We start from the raw sequence: 16,731 nt of genomic DNA, 5'->3' as shown, positions 1-16,731 counted from the left end.
GCTCAACTGGTAAAGAATGCGCCTGCAATGCGGGAGACCCGGGTTCGATCCCTGGGTTGGGAAAGATCCCCTGGAGAAGAGAAAGGCTACCTCCAATATTCTGGCCTGGAGAATTCCATGGACTCTACAGTCCATGGGGTCGCAAAGAGTCAGACACGACTGAGCGACTCACTTTCATTTTCCCCACCACCTTGAGAACTCCATTAGAGCAGGGACCTTGCCTGTCGTGGTCACTACTGTGCCCCCAGTGCCTAGAATAGTGCTTGGCACTTGGATGGTGCTCAATAAAGGGTAAGAAATCCGCGCAGGTCATTGTGCGACCGCTTTCTTGCGCCCGAGTTGACTCTAACCACGTGGGAAGGGTGAGGGGAGTGGCCGAGGGAGTGTGGGGAGTGACCGCTCAGTCGAAGGCCCCGCCCCTAGCCCCGCCCGTGTCCGTGTCCTCTTCCACGGGTCTCCATAAAGTTCATTTGGAGGCGCGCCGCGCGGGGGCTTCTGGGAGGGCCGGCCTCGGCCAATCAGGAAGCGCGGACGAGCGGCGCGAGAAGCGGCGGCCGCGTTCTCCAGCCGGGACCTGCGAGGGGGATACGGCTGCTGCTGCGCCAGGTAAGGGTGTTTGTGGCCCCGTCCTTCTGACACGCGGCGTATCCTTGAATCCAGGTCCTCGAGGCTGGGCGGAGCCCGGTCCACATGTTCAGAACCGTGCTGCCCACGCTTCCCGTTCGCCTCATGTCAGCCGGCATGCCTCACCCCGGCTACACAGCGCCCTGTCGAACCGCCCCTGATTATAGCGTCGGGGTGCGCCTGCGGTGTCTTCTATCTGCCCTCCTTCCGAACACGAGGCCGCGGCCTCCTGGCGGCCCTCATGTCCCACCCCAGCGCTCTGCGGGCGCGCCACGCCCCCACGTCCAACCCTGCCCTGCGAGTCCACCCTTGTCTGTGTCGATGCCCCTCCCCCGCACCCATCAGCCTGATTACCTTCCTGACCGCGCCCTGCCAGCTCGCTCGCCCCTCAGGGATGGATGGACCCAGTCGGGAGGTGGTGCCCTCCCAGGAGATTGACAACCCTGTGAGCCGTGGCCTATCTCCTCCGTCTGCATCCAGCAGAATGCTCCTTCCAGTGCCGGGAGATGCTAGTGATTAGAACCTGGACGTGGCCCTCACTTTCTCTGGGCCCACAGCACCCCATCTTTTACAAAGGCAATACCTACATTTACTGGGTCTCATTTTTGAAAAATTACGGGGCGGACCGCAGGGGTCTTTGTTCAAAGTTTGGACGACCCATTGACAGAGTTGGTCCTGGTTTGTCCCTCTGCCGGGTATGCGAAAGAGGTTTTGTTTTGACCAAAATGTCTTTCAGCAAGGGTCACCTTTTTGTTCTGTTTGAAGGGTGAGAGGGTGTCCTTAGGCATCGTATCTTTTCAGTTATTCTTCTTTGTGAATTTGTGTTTGGAACATTTTTATTTTTCATTCCTGGTGATGTCACTCAAGGCTATCATTCTAAATACCTGTTTATTAGGCTAACAGATCCCACCTGAATATCTCCAGCCTGGGCCTCTCCCTTCACCTATATGCAGCTGCCTACGGTTCGGAACTCAGACTGAACATGTCAGGACAGCGCTGTCAAGCTCCCGTCCACCTCTCTTCCCAGACTGCTCTTCTTGCTATTTTTTTCTCTTCTCAGGAACATAAAAGACTGATCAACAACCTTTGAGTTATCCTTGACTGCTTTTTCACGTCCAGTGCCTTTGGCCCAGTCACCATCACCTCTCTCCTGGATTATTGAAATAGTCTCCCATCTGTTCTCCTGGCTTCTGCCCTAACCCCTGTTTTCAGCACAGCAGATAAAAGGATCCCTGCAAGGCAGATCATAAAGCCCTCCAATGGGTCCCCATCTCATTTTAAGATAAACTCTTGGGAATCTTCTGGTGGTCCAGTGGTTGGGACTTGAGTCTCAGGCCCAGGTTCCATCCCTGGTCTGGGAACTAGGATCCCACAGGCTGTGCTGCATGACCAAAAAAACAAAAGAAAAAACAAACAAATGATGAAGTCCTTACAGGGAGCTATAATCTGATCCGCTGTTACTTTTCGCACTTTAGCTTCTGCTCCCCACTCTTTGCACATGGCAGACATTCTTCAGCCTCAGAACCTTTGGGCTTGCAATTCAGTATTCACATGGTTTGCTCCCTCATTTCTCTCAGATTTTTATTTGCAAGTCACCTAGTGAGATTTTTCCCACTTCCTGTCTTCCTTTATTAATTTTGTTGTTGTTATATTTTTCTTGTTTATCTAATGTATTGTTTATTTTTCCCCTTGGGAACATGAAGGGGGAATTTTTATCTCTTTTGTTCCTTGCTGTATCTCCAGCACCTAGACCTGCTACACAGTATGTGCTCAACACAGGAAATAAGGCCATGTTCCTGACACCGATAAAGATTTGGGGATCCAGTGGTGCCTGAGATAGGCCTGCACTCACTGAGTTGCTGTTTCTGTGGGGCACAGCACCAGTGGTGAGCCTATAGGGATAGCATGTGGTGGCAGGGCCCTTTTAAAAAGAGGACAAGGCTGTCTGAACAGAGACCTGATTGAAATCTGAGAGGGTAATATCTAGGGCAAGCGCATTCCTGGAGGAAAACAGCCAGTGCAAATACCCTGAGGTGGGAATATTGGAGATTCAAGATAGTGAACTTGAATGTCTGCACCTGCTTCCTGACGGGCTGAAGGGGAAAATAAGGTGGAGAGAAAGAAAGACATGCCACTGAGAGGGAGGGGTCAGAGCTAAGATCCGGGGGTGAGTACCTGAGGTACAGGTCCTCAGGGAACTGGCCACTTTCATTCGGCAAACATTGATTTGGTACCTTTTTTGTGCCAAACTTAGCAACTGAAAATTCAGAGCTGATCAGTCTGTGGACCTTATCCTACCAGAATTCTCCACGTGGAGGAGACAGACTCAGGGAGAAATCATCACCATTTTTCCAGCTGTCCAGGAAAATAGTAATTGAAGGTTCAGAATCGTTTGGGAGCGGTTTGAGGTAGTTAGGACTCTCCTGGTTCACTTTGCAAGCTACCTAAGAGTGTGACAGGGTAGGTTTGTGTTCTAGCAGAGTGTGCACCTGCATGTCCTGGGGTATGAAGGGAGGGAGCAGCATGAGGCACCCCAAAGAGTAGCGAACTGCTGGGGTATCTGTGGGGAGCAGACAGTAAGAGATGAGGATGGTAAGGGTGGCTGTGCCCATTCTTTGCATGTAGTGGATGGAAGGTGGCCTTGAGTGGGTCAAGTGCAAAGGCAGGGGAACATTTCAGAAAGAATTAACCTTTCTGGGTGAGGGGAGGGTGGGTTAGAGGAACGAGAAGGCTTAGATTGTTAAGGTGATCAGGAGAAAAGAATGAGGTTAGAGAGACTGGAAATGGATGAGGAGGAGGTGGTGATGGTGCAGTGGCAGCTAGGAAGCGGGATGAGTGAAGCATTTGGGATGATGTGTAGCTTGAGGCACCCACTAGTCAGCCAGGTGTAGATGTGAGGTGGACAGTTGGAAATATTGGCCCAGGGAGAGAGCTCGGCTAGACATAGAGATACGGAAGTCACCTTTGTGTTGACAGATGAGGCTCCTTGCCTGGGCCCAGATAGACCGCCGAGGTCCTTGGATTGAGTTCCTGGGGAAAGGCGACATTGAATTTCCTGATACCGCCTGTTCAAGAGTGTGTGTGTGTGTTTCTCTTGGATGCCCACATGTATGTGAATGGATTCAGAGAGGTCTGTAGCCATCTGGAAGACAAATGGCCATTGGTGGGAATTGTAGTCGAAGGCTTTTTTTTTTTTTTTTTAATTGGTAACGCTTCAGAATACTTTAAATTTTAAGCTGTTTGGGAAAGAAGGAATCTAGATACAAATAGACAATAACAAGGCAAATGAGGAGAATGAAGTTAGCAGGGTGTTGGACTAACAGGTCCTAATGCCTGTCCTCCCATAGAAACAAATAAACAACTAGATGTAGATGAAAAATAGCTCTGTGAAAGCTCCAGAGTGAAATGAGGCTACAGAAACCCCGTGGAGCACAGAAACAGACTATTGGCCACATGGAAACATGCACGACAAATAGAACAATGGAGTCAAGAGGAATTGAGGGGGGGTTGCTGTGGGACCTGTGTGGAGGAACACCATTTGGCAGGTAGGACTTGAATTGGTGGTAACGGTGGCTGATGTTTGAGTGGTTATTGTGTGGCAGGTGAGGAAGGTACAACTATGTTTCCACTTCATAGGCCAGGCGCAGAAGGAGTGGTTAACTACCCAAAGTCGCCCAGTTAGAGGGTGCAGTTCCTAGCTGGGTCCGGGGGTGGTGGAAGGCGAGTAGATGTTCCTGGCTGTGAAAAATGGGGCACGAGCACAGAGCAGGGAGTGGGTGAAGATGGTCAGAGACAGAGCGGATCACGTTGCTCGCACACAGGGTTTCTGCAAAAACAGTGCCTTGTCTGGATCCCATGAGTGGGATGTATTGAGGGCTTTTGTGCAGGAGCAACAGAGGGAAAGTGATGGTGGAAAGATGGATGTGGTCGCAGTGAGCAAGTGGTAGGCATTGGGAGGGACTGGAACTGGCATCCAGCAAGAACTGGGCTTAAAGGGCAGGAAGTCTGGCCAAGAGTGATGGTGACAAAGATGGAAGCAACAGTTAGACTAGCCTTCTTGTGGTAATGATCTCACAGTATGTGTGTCTATCACATCATCACATTATGTGCTTAAAATGATACAGTATGGTGGGTCAGTTACATATCAGTAAAGCTGGAAAAAGAAAAAGCAACAGAAGACGCTGTAAAAATACAGTATCCCTTGCTGGTTAATCTGTTTAGGTAATGAGGGATTTGGAGGGATGTCATGTCATCTAAATCTGTAGTACTGGTTTCCTGAGATTTTGTTAGGGAGTAGCAATAGTTTGGATAATGTGTAATACCTCCCTGTTGTCTTTCAAAAGTGTATCAAAATCTGTTATGGTTTCTGAGTCTGGAGAGTGGAGAATACCTATAAATAAACAATCCATGCACAGATGCAAGGAGAAGGATGAGTTAGAACCTGAGAGAGCAGCCAGGGGACAGGTGGAGGGCTTTGGGAAGACAGCTGGTGGCGGCAGCGGTGGTGAATAACTGCATTTGGAGACGTGCGGGGTGTGACGGTTATGGGATTGAGTGGACGTGCACAGGCAGTGCCTCGAAACTCCTGGGTTGGAGTGCGAGTGCAAGAAGCAGGGTGGGCGTGTGGAGTTGACATTCATTGCCATCGAGGGTGTGGGGCAGTGATGAGACAAACACTGAGACAGGGAGTTCAGAGCAGTTTTCAGATGAACAAGTTAGTAAAAATTAGAAAGGGTCACATTCACTTATGGAAAAGAATTCAGATTGACAGAGGGTATAAAATGAAAAGTAGAAATCTCTCAAATCTTAGCTTTGCTCTCTTTCTCAAGGTAATGCTTAGTTTCTTGCTATGTCTTCTAAATACTATCTGTGAACAAGCTTCAATATATATATATTATATACACAGTTAATATATATTTAGTATAGCTTATGAACTTTTACATAGTTACTCAATCTTGTGACCATCACCCATTTTGAAATATAGAATATTTCCAATACCCTGATGTCTTCGCCTGGGCTGCCATATTACCATGGCCTGAGTGGTGTAAACAACAGAAGTTTGTTTTTCCACAGCTCTGGAGGCTGGAAATCTGAGACTGGGGTGCCACATGATGGGTTCTGGTGAGGGCCCTCTCTCTTCCTGGCTCATAGGTGGCCACCATCCCTAGTGTGCTCACGTGTACTTTCTGGGTGAATGTGTGTGTGGAGTGGGGGTAGGAGATAGAGGAAGCAGCTTTCTGGTGTCTCTTCTTAGCAGTGTACCAGTCCCATCTTGAGGATGCCCTCTTCATGACCTCCTCTAAACCTAATTACCTCCCAGAGACCACTTCTCAATATATTTTCACGTTAGGACTTCAGCATAATGACTTTTATGGGCTTCCCTGATAGCTCAGTTGGTAAAGAATCCGCCTGCAATGCAGGAGACCTGAATTCAATCTCCTGGGAAGATCCCCTGGAGAACGGAAGGGCTGCCCCCTCCAGTATTCTGGCCTGGAGAATTCCATGGTCCGTGGTTGTCTCAGAGTCAGACACGACTGAGTGCCTTTCACAGTGACTTTTGGAGGGACGCGTTTCAGTCTGCGCTGACAGGAGAGTTCTGTTGTCCTTCCTCCCAGTCATTCCTTGTTCCCCTTAACCGCGCACCCGCACCCCGCCCCCATAACCAGTGTTCTGATTTCTAGCACCATAGATTAGTTTTTTCTGTCTTAAAATCCATGGAAATGGAATCATGAAATATGTCCTTTTTGGTATGTGGCTGCTGTAGTTCCATTTATCCCTGTTCCATGTAGCTGTGGTTTGATCTTTTCCAGTGCTGTGTGATATGCTGGCATATGAATATACCACCATGAAAAACCCAAATGGTATAATTCTGAATTATACAGTGTTTTAAGATTATTTGGGGCGGAGTGAGAAGGGGACTCAGACTTCTGTTAGAATCTGGTAACAGCTGTAGTGCTTTTCTTGTATATTTTTTAAGATGCATGCATATATTTCCAGAGGTTCCAGGTGCCTTTGATGTTAGTGTAGTAGCCCTCAGGACAAGAAGCCTTCTTTAGTTTCCTGCAAGGTTTCTCAGCCTTGACACTGTTGATATTTTAGGCTGAATAATTCTTTGTTGTGGAAGCTGTGCTGTGTGTTGCACCCCTGGCCTCGGCCATCTAGATGTCAGTAGCATGTGGTCTCTTTCTCAGTTGTGACAACCAGAAATGCCTCTCCATAGTGCCAGAGCTCCTCAGGGGGCAAAGCCGCCCCCAGCTGAGAATCCTTAGTTTAGAGAGGAGAGCCAAAGCCTTTTTGGTGTAGGCTTGGTGATCTGCCCTGGTTTATGTTCCCAAGATTCTACATACAGATACTTTTCATCACCACTGAGTTGGGGCTGCTCCTTCCAAGAACACGTTCATTGGGTTTCAGTCAGTCCAGTTGCTCAGGCATGTCTAACTCTTTGCAGCCCCATGGACTGCAGCACACCAGGCTTCCCTGTCCATCACCAACTCCTGGAGCTTGCTCAAACTCATGTCCATCAAGTCAGGGACGCCATCCAACCATCTCATCCTCTGTTTAGAGACAATTAAAATATCTCACATCTGTAGATTCTTCATGGTGGGCAAGACCTTAGAGATCACCCAAGCCAACCCCTTCATCTCATTGGTGGTGAAGCTGGGATCCGGAGGTGAGGAAGGGCAGATCCCAGGGTCAGAGGGCTGATGTGGGGCAAAGCCAGGATGGGGTCTACGTTCTACCCCAAGCCTTCCACTGTGAGAGTGTGTCAGGAAGTGGGCCGTGTGGGTATTTGGTTTCTGCTTCTCTTGGCTCCTTGAAATGAAATAATACAAGTGTTATTTTATGTATCAGGAAAGCTGACACTACACACTCCTGACTGAATCATCCAGGCCCATACTTGTAATGAATCACCAGGTCTTTAATTTCTCTTCTGTTTGGGGTAATTTATTTTAGTTCTTTTTCCAGTGTCTACCTTCTGAATAATGATTAGGTCTAACTCTTTTACTTCGTTTCACAAGACTATAAAAAATTATCTGAAAACAGTTTTTTAATCATTTTTTTCCTAGTCTTCTAGAGGTGTCGGGTGTAATTTTCTTTTGGCTATTGTTGTAATTGACAGCTGACAGAGCATAAAGCGGAGTGCTGTTGTCATTTAACCATAGTTTATGTATTCGGAAGAAGAGGACAGAGCCAGTCTTCAACTTTTGACACTTCCTGTGAGGCTTTCCTCATTAATCTTGGTGTTGAACATTGAACACTGTTCTTGTGTTTTAATCCTACTGCAGTCTAATAAGAAGGTTTAAGGGCAAGATTTCCACTTCAAATTCAATGCTAAATTTCATTTGAGTCACACTTTCATTGTAGAAATTTGGATTTATAATTAAAACCATATTTGATAGTGGGGAATTTAAAAATTGTACATGTAAAAATTGCGGCTGTCTCCCAGAAGTTCTTGCTGAATGATAAGAAGCTGTGGTTAAATAAGTCATAATTTAGTATCATATATTTACTAGATTTTTTTGAAGCAGAGATGTTTGCAATTGACAAAATATTGCCAAATTGGCAACTTTGGAAAGAAGCTAAAATACCATTTTATAATGACATAAACCACAAGAGTTAATAAAAATACTTCCTGTGTGTCATCAGCTCTTTGAAATAGGTAGGCATTGTCCTCTCCCCTTTAGAGACGAGGAAATTGTGGGGGAGATTGGGATTCTATCCCAGGGTAGGTCAACCCCCCCTTCAGCTAGTAAGTGAACCTTCTAGATTTGAACCAGGTGTGTGGGCTCAAAGTTCAGTCTTCTCCTGTTTACCAGTTCCTTTCAAAATATTTTTTTTATTACTGTCAAAACTTTTAAAAATAATCGAAAGAAGTAATAATATTGTTATTGTATATTTTAGAGAAAAAAGGTATAAACTGCAGCATCAGTTATTTCCCCTCATGTATATGAAATCCTCCTTTGACAACATCCAGAAAATGTATAGCAGTGCTAAATGTGCGTTTATATTAGATTGCAGGATCTTTGTAGTTGAAAGAGATAATATTTGGGTGTATGGTAAAATTAGAATTCCATGGTGAGTGCTAATAAAGTATTGTTTGAGTACTTTGACATTCTGCAGGGAAAGTAGCTGGCATCATCTCCCCATGCACCTCACTGAATTGAGAGTCCTTTAATGCTGAAATAAAAATGGATGGCCTTGTCTTTATCCTTTCATCTCTTTCTCAACCCTTGGTGTTTCTTGGATAGCTAGGCTGTTTGGATTGTGGGTTATAAGGAAAAGGAAAAATTCACTTGGGTCGTTCAGTATGTTGCCGTATACCTGAACAGGGCAGTGCGTTCCCACTAGCACTATGTGGTCGGTCAGAACACATTCTGTGTGTTTTTACTGGACACAACTCGTCATTTACAAAACAGATTTCTTCTCCCAGATGTACTCTCCAAACACACAGCTTAAAGAGGGAAGGGAAGGGACAGCAGGCCGGTTGTGTCACTCAGTCTCTGTGTAACTATTGTCCCTGCTGAGGCCTAGGGAGGGGAGGTCTGGCAGGACACTGAAGCAGGCCAGTAAGCACTTAGCAGGTCTAGCTCAAATATCCTCGGCAAACTAGGGGTTGGCAAACTCCTAGCTATGGGCCAAAGAAACTGAGAAGAGTTTTTATTTTTTATGTCTTTAAGTCATTGTGGGGGAAGAAATCTAAAGACTATTTCATGACATGTGAAAATTTTATAAAATTCATATTCAAGTGGCCGTGATTAAAGTTTTATTAGAGCACCTCCATACTTATTTACCTGTTAACTGCTTTAAAGTGGAGCTGAGTAGCTGCAAGGGTTGTTGTTGTTTAGTCACTAAGTCATGTCCGACTCTTAGCGATCCTATGCACTACAGCACACCAGACTTCCCAGTCTCCCCCGAGTTTGCTCAGACTCATGTCCATTGAGTTGGTGATGCCGTCCAACCTTCTCATCCTCTATCACCCCCTTCTCCTCCTACCCTTAATCTTTCCTAGATTGTTATCTGTACTTATGACCAACTGGCTACAGATCAGAGGCTCTTGTATCCGCCACCCCCACCTCTAGGTTTAACTGGTTCACTAGAGCAGTTCACAGAAATCAGAGAAACATTTATTTAACGCTCACCAGTTTGTCATGAAGGATGAATGGCCAAGTGCAGAGGTACATAAGATGGGGTCCAGATGAGTCTTTAGCCCAGGAGCTTTTGTCTCTGTGGAACCTGGGTACCATTCCTGTTCCCCTGGAACCATTGTCCCAGCATGTAGGTGATTCACCAACCCAGAAACTCAGCAAATCTCATTGTTCAGGAGTTTCTATAGAGCTTAATCTGCAGCCCTTGCTTCCCCTTGCCAGAGGTTGGTGGGTAGGGCCGAAAGTTCCAACCTGGTCTTCCTGGTGACTGGCCCCATCCTGAGGCCGCCTAGAATAGCATCTCCAAGTTACCTCATTTGCATAAATTCAGGTGTGCTTAAAAGGGTTCATTGTGAGTTACAGAAGACTCAGAACTTCAGGACATTCCAGGGGTTATAGAAGCTTTGTGCCGGGAACTTGGGGACAAAGACCAAATGTATGTATTATACTACGCTACTATTTTCTGACTTGATTAAATATTTAACATGGTTATATTATGTGGAAATGACCATATTTTTCATAATTAAGACACATGTTAATAGCAAGTAGACCAAAATTATTTGATGCATTTTTGCTTTACCCTTTTTTTTTAAGTTTATTTCATCCTATATGCAATTTGGAGATTTTTTTTTTCTCTTTGTTAAGAATGTTTATGTGCATAGAAGGGGCATTTTTTTGGACACTGAAGGACAGGTGAATGCTAACTAATTTGAGGAAATGGAAATCTGCCCAGTCCTTGGCTTTAGCTCTGAATAGGAGCTGTCTCTCTAAAGCTGCAGGCTTTAATTTTTTCCTCTAGTTAATTTTCTCAGCATCTTCTAGGTGTGGTGAAGAGGTCTGAACTGGGGAACTTCCACTTAAGAAGCATTCACCAGTGGGTCATTGCCTTTCGTTTTGGAGGGGAACTTTTTACTCAAGTGTGATGCACAATCAGAATGTGCGTAAACGATGAGTCTTGCTCAAATTGAACACACTATTAAGCAGCACCAAGTGTAAGAAAATTACCAACCCCCAGAAGCCTCCTTTCTCTCTACCCCTGCCCCGCAAAGGGCAACCAGTCTTGCCTTCTGACAGCAGTGATAAGTTTGCCCTTCATTTTAAACTTCACCGGGTATTTGAGGAAGTCGTTGGAGGACTTCTTCCCAGAGGCACAGAGAGCAGGTTGTTGCTCAGAGCCCTCGTACCCTGCTGTGCTCTCTGAAGGGCCTTTCAGTGTTTCCAGGGGCCCTCGCAGTCAGGCACGGAGTCCTATGACAGAGAGGGGCCCCTGTGCCATGAGCTGTCCTTGCTGGTCTTCTCCCATCCAGCCCCGGTTTTGCTGCCTTGGCTGTGCCACAGCCCACATGTGTGGGTTCTCAGTGGCTTCTTCCCGTGGAGTGGCTCCCTCCTCCACAGCTTCCCGCCATGCAGCTGACATCCAGTCTCTGCGTGTGTCCTGACCAGATTTCCCCAACACAGAGCTTGGACTTCACCCTGACAACTCCCTCTTCCCCATCCCATTTTAGTTCTCTCTGTTGGACTAAGCTTGTGAGGTTATTTTCCTGATCAGTTTTCAATATCTTGGATCAAATGATACCGATATTTAACCCCTTATATTTTGTGGCTAATTTGATATTTATTTTTGCACAAAGGTTAAAAATTGTCTTTAAACTTGTTAAATTAACCATGCATTTAAAAATTTTAATGAAACAGGATGATGACTGCATAAAAGTATAGACTTGGAAACTTTAATAGCATTTTTTGATAAATCAGTTTCCATTGGTTGAGTTATAATGCAGGACAAATCCAGTTTTTCCCAAATATAGTATTATATACATTACTGTCTTCTTTCAGACAGACATGAAACAAGCTTATTTTCTACTCTGAAGTTGTATAGCACAATTCTATGTATTATTTGCTTAGTTTGGAATTTGTTCACCTGAAAACTGGGCTATTTCTTCTAAAATACCACTGGGTTTTTGTCTGGGTATTTAGAGGGAAAGCACTTGTCTGGACCAAGTGTGATCTGAATTCATGCCATTTATACTGTCACTGCCTTATGCTGTGCAGCCTCGGAAATGTTAAGTATCAGTTGGTAGTTGGAAGAGAATGTTTTTGCTCTGGTCTGTGCTTGCCAGTGGATTTGGCAAGAATGTATAGGAAGTCTTCAAGAAAAACAGTCTCCATAAATGGAAGAACAAAACTCCTACTATTCATTCAACAGATGAGCACCTACTATGTGCCAGGCACTGTTCTAGGGACTGGGTGAACCTCAGTGAACAAAACAGGCAAAAATCGCCGTCCTTGTGCGGTTTACATTGTGGCTGGGATGACAGACCATAGGGAGATGGGGGAGTGCTCAGGGTGGTAGCAGGCTGCACTCTTAAATATTTTGTCCTATGAAATGAAGTGAAGTGAAAGTCTCTCAGTTGTGTCTGACTCTTTGTGACCCCATGCACTGTAGCCTGCCAGGCTCCTCTGTCCATGGAATTCTCCAGGCAAAAATACCGCAGTGAATAGCTGTTCCCTTCTCCAGGGGATCATCCCAACCAAGGGATCAAACCAAGGTCTCCCACCCTGCAGGTGATTCTTTACCATCTGAGCCACCAGGGAAGCCCAGGTTGGCATCAAAGGCACGGTGACAGTTGAGAGAGCTAAGGTACAGAAAAAGGACAGGATGGTGTTTGACTCATAGGGGAGCAGCACGGAGGCCCGGAATGAGTGGGGTGCAGAAAAGGAGGAGGGATGGGGCTGGAGACGAGTCTCAGAGGAGAAAAGAGGTGGGTTGCTTCACTGAGCTTCACTCTGTGTTAACACAAGAGTTTTAAACAGAGGATGGATGTGATCAGACCTTTAAAGGACCACTAGTTGTCAGGTTGAGAGTGCAGGAGTCAAGGGCTTAAGCCAGGGAGCCAAGTCCAGGTGACTTGGATGGGGAAGGTGGTGGGAAGAGGTAGATCCTGGGTGCACTTTGAAGGTAGATTGAAAGGCTTTGTTGGCCTATCTCATGTGGGATGTGAATTGGGGAGAGCTTTAAGGACTTTTAGAGAAGACTCTTGAGAGTCACTTGAACTGCAAGGAGATCCAACCTAAAGGAGATCAGTCCTGGGTGTTCTTTGGAAGGACTGATGCTAAAGCTGAAACTCCAATACTTTGGCCACCTCATGCAAAAAGTTGACTCATTGGAAAAGACTCTAATGCTGGGAGGGATTGGGGGCAGGAGGAGAAGGGGACGACAGAGGGTGAGATGGCTGGATGGCATCACCGACTTGATGGACATGAGTTTGGGTAAACTCTGGGAGTTGGTGGTGGACAGGGATGCCTGGCGTGCTGCAATTCATGGGGTCGCAAAGAGTCAGACACGACTGAGCAATGAACTGAACTTAAGGATTTTGACCCAAGTGACTGATGGGCTCTCCACACTGAGAAGGCCAGGGAGCAGGTTTTATAGACGAGAGGTTAAAGCTCAGTTTGGGGCATGTTAAGTTTAGGATGGCAGAAAGTGAAGAACTACTAAAGAGCATCTTTGTGAAGTGAAAGAGGAGAGTTTAAAAGCTGGCTTAAAACTCAGCATTCAGAAAACTAAGATCATGGCATCTGGTTCCATCACTTCATGGCAAATAGATGGGGAAACAGTGGCAGACTTTATTTTCTTGGGCTCCAAAATCACTGCAGATGGTGACTGCAGCCGTGAAATTAAAACATGCTTGCTCCTTGGAAGAAAAGCTATGACCAACCTAGACAGCATATTAAAAAGCAGAGACATTACTTTGCCGACAAACGTCTGTCTAGTCAAAGCTGTGGTTTTTCCAGTAGTCACGTATGGATGTGAGAATTGGACCGTAAAGAAAGCTGAGCACCGAAGAATTGATGCCTTTGAACTATGGTGTTGGAGAAGACTCTTGAGAGTCCCTTGAACTGCAAGGAGATCGGACCAGTCAATCCTAAAAGAAATCAGTCTGAGTATTCATTGGAAGGACTGATGCTAAAGCTGAAACTCCAGTACTTTGGCCACCTGATGCGAAGAACTGACTCATTGGAAAAGACCCTGATGCTGGGAAGGATCTAAGGCAAGAGGAGAAGGGGATGACAGAGGATGAGATGGTTGGGTGGCATCATCGACTCGATGGACATGAGTTTGAGTAAGCTCCGGGAGTTGGTGATAGACAGGAAGGCTTGGCGTGCTGCAGTCCACGGGGTCACAAAGAGTTGGACACGAATGAGTGACTGAACTGAATTGACTGAAGTTTAGGATGTTGTTTAGAGATTCAGCCTTTATTTTACTATGGTCAGAATAATTCTTCATTAACTTTGACGAATCATATTTATTGGACCATATTGAACTAAAGCATGACTTTTATTTTACATTTATTACTTACCCTCAAATGCATCACTTTAAGTCTTTGTATGGATAAGTCATTTGAGAGGTTGAGCATTTCCTTTGTCTGAATTTCTCTGATATGGAAATGTTATGTGAGATATTGGATGTATTTTCTTCTCTCTGCTTTTTTTTAAACATAAAGTTTTGTTTCATTCAGTGTTTTATTCAAGGAGTTCCAAAATTTTCCTTATGAAGGAAAAAAAGTGTTTTCTTCTCCTTGGCTCTGTTTGACAAATTATTTTTATCTTAGAGTAAAAAAAATGTGGGGGAAGAGGCAGCATGTTTCTTTTCTTTCCTCTTTGTGGTGAGAGACCATGTTTCTGACACTTCATAGAATGTCATTGGCCTTGTAGGTTTCTGAAGGAAAAACATTTCTCCATCAGGCAGGAGCCGTTGTGTAATAATATTCTATTTCTTTATTCTTCTGTCCCAGAAAGTACCTCTTACTCTGTAATCTGCATTTTCCCACAGGTAGAGATGGCCAGTTACAGCCTGATTCCATTAGGTAAAAAAAACAAAAATCAAAAAACGACCACGAATATCTAGAAACTTTAGATAAAGAGTTATAGTGTACATGACTTTTCATCTAAATATTAAAGTCAGCTTGGCACTTCATAAAGAATATAGAAATGTTTCCATGTTTATTCCAGCTGAGCTGTTTTTGTTTTAACCTTGTGCCCTTGCCTTTAAAGTTAATGTCCTTTAATGTTCATTTTTAAAACTCCTTATTCTCTTGCTGTGGATTTATGGTGGAAACCATGCCCTTTTAACATTAACCTGAGCTTCATAGCTGAGACAAAATTGTATATTACATTAACATTGTAACTATACTTCTAGACCAAGGGATTTCAAAAGTACAATAGAGGCCAAGCCTTTGGAACAAAGAGGAAAATTATAATCAACAAAAGCTACTTTTGAAAGACTTGTTCTTTATTAATAAATAATAATTTTGTTAACCTTTTAGCAGTGAAATTTTTTTAAATGATGTTGATACTGTTTATCTTTGTTGATTTCAGTAGGGGTAGTAGTTAAAACTCCTTGGTCATGAACCTTATACTAGGATGGTGAAGTATATAGAAGATTAATAAATGTATAATGTACATTAAATATCAACACTGTTCAAAGCGCTTTTCTCAGTTGTTGGAGAAACAGGTGATCTTACTAATAATATTCATCATCTAGAAGCCAGCTCCTATTGTATAATTATCAGTTGCAGTGGTATTTCTGAAAGTAGTAGATGTATTAACAAGTCTAATATTCTGAGTGTCATATATAACAAGCAGAGATGAATCTCTGCTCTCAGAGGTGAAGCTAAAAAAGAATGAGTAGAGACTTGGACATGAATTTTAAAACCCTGTCTTTTATGTTAGCAAAGGAGTAGGTGTGAGACTAACAGGGATCAGTCAGAAGCCTGTCTTCTTCTGGCCTCAGTTCTGCCTCGTTGCCGCAGAGACTGTTCTGGGCACAGGACTGAGCTCTGTGGACTGACGTTGCTTCTTTGTCTTCTCAAGATCCTCACAGTTGTTGGGAATCATATAAGGTAAGGGCCTAATTGCCCGGCCCTCTGCAGGCGGGGCGTTTTCCTGTCTCAAGCGGGCGGAAGGAGGCACAGGTGAGGGTTCTTTGGGCCTCTCAGAGGATGCCCATGGCTTCCATGCCCTGTCAGCTCTGAGTCTGTGGAGGGAGACAGAAATTCTAGTCTGTGCCTTAATATCTTTGCTTTTGTTCTGGTGGCAGAAATCAATCTTGGGGCTGTCAATTTGGACAGAAATGATCTATTTCTTCTCAGTCTGACTCATTTTCTGTCAGACCTGTTGTTCTTGGGCTACGTTCAGGAACAAACCCTGCTTGTTGAGGACCTGTCTCCTTGTCTGTTTTCAAAAAGTCCCAGTGTTTTGTTGAGCTTGTGACAGGTTCAGGCAGTGTGTGACGCCTATCCGTCCCTTGACTTGGGTCTCTTCTTTCTTCTCCCCCACCTAGGATCTGCATCCCCAATGGATACTGAAGGGTTTGGTGAGCTCCTTCAGCAAGCTGAACAGCTTGCCGCGGAGACCGAGGGCATCTCAGAGCTTCCCCATGTGGAACGGAACCTGCAGGAGATCCAGCAGGCGGGCGAGCGTCTGCGTTCCCGTACCCTCACACGCACGTCCCAGGAGACAGCAGATGTCAAGGCGTGAGTACTGCTGGGGAGGGAGCACTGGCACTGGGGAGCTCGGGGGCAGGATCTGTTTCTTCTTTCCTGCCTTGAATGTGGCTGCAGTCTGTAAAATTCAGATACACGCCAGATCCTCAGGAATTCGAGAGAGGTTTCGTAAACAGGTCAACAGCACCGCTTTGTCTCCCACCTTCCTGGCTTTTCCAGCCTGTCTGCCTGACCAAGCTGTGAGCCCCTGTCACAGGCAGAGATGATCAGGGTGAGAAAGGGTGTAGAGCTTTGCCGTGCAGAAGCGTCCCAGTCATTTTCCTGCTTGGGTTCACTGACTGTTGGGTCATAAATGGTTCACATAGTATATTGGTAAATGTGGGTCACACAGATAAGTGTTCCCTTAAAAGCCAGAGAGCACGAAGTGATGGGCACCATTTTTAAGAGCACTTGGAAGA

At 45.3% G+C, this 16,731-nt stretch overlaps 1 protein-coding gene across 1 annotated transcript in view; it reads left to right on the top strand.

Moving 5' to 3' along the window:
- The first annotated feature begins 510 nt into the window (after positions 1–510).
- The window catches only part of NUP93 (nucleoporin 93kDa), a 103,337-nt gene continuing 87,116 nt past the window's right edge, over positions 511–16,731 (top strand). Inside the window, exons 1-2 of the mRNA XM_010861908.1 lie at positions 511–606; positions 16,111–16,303. Of these exons, the coding sequence (XP_010860210.1) occupies positions 16,125–16,303 (179 nt within the window). The 5' untranslated portion in view covers positions 511–606; positions 16,111–16,124. The remainder of the gene's footprint in view (positions 607–16,110; positions 16,304–16,731) is intronic.

This window comes from Bison bison, unplaced genomic scaffold (assembly GCF_000754665.1).
Source record: "Bison bison bison isolate TAMUID 2011002044 unplaced genomic scaffold, Bison_UMD1.0 scf7180017864473, whole genome shotgun sequence".
Taxonomy (NCBI): Eukaryota; Metazoa; Chordata; class Mammalia; order Artiodactyla; family Bovidae; genus Bison; species Bison bison.
The sequence above is the reverse complement of the archived record's forward strand: the minus strand, read 5'-3'. Positions and strand labels throughout refer to the sequence as shown.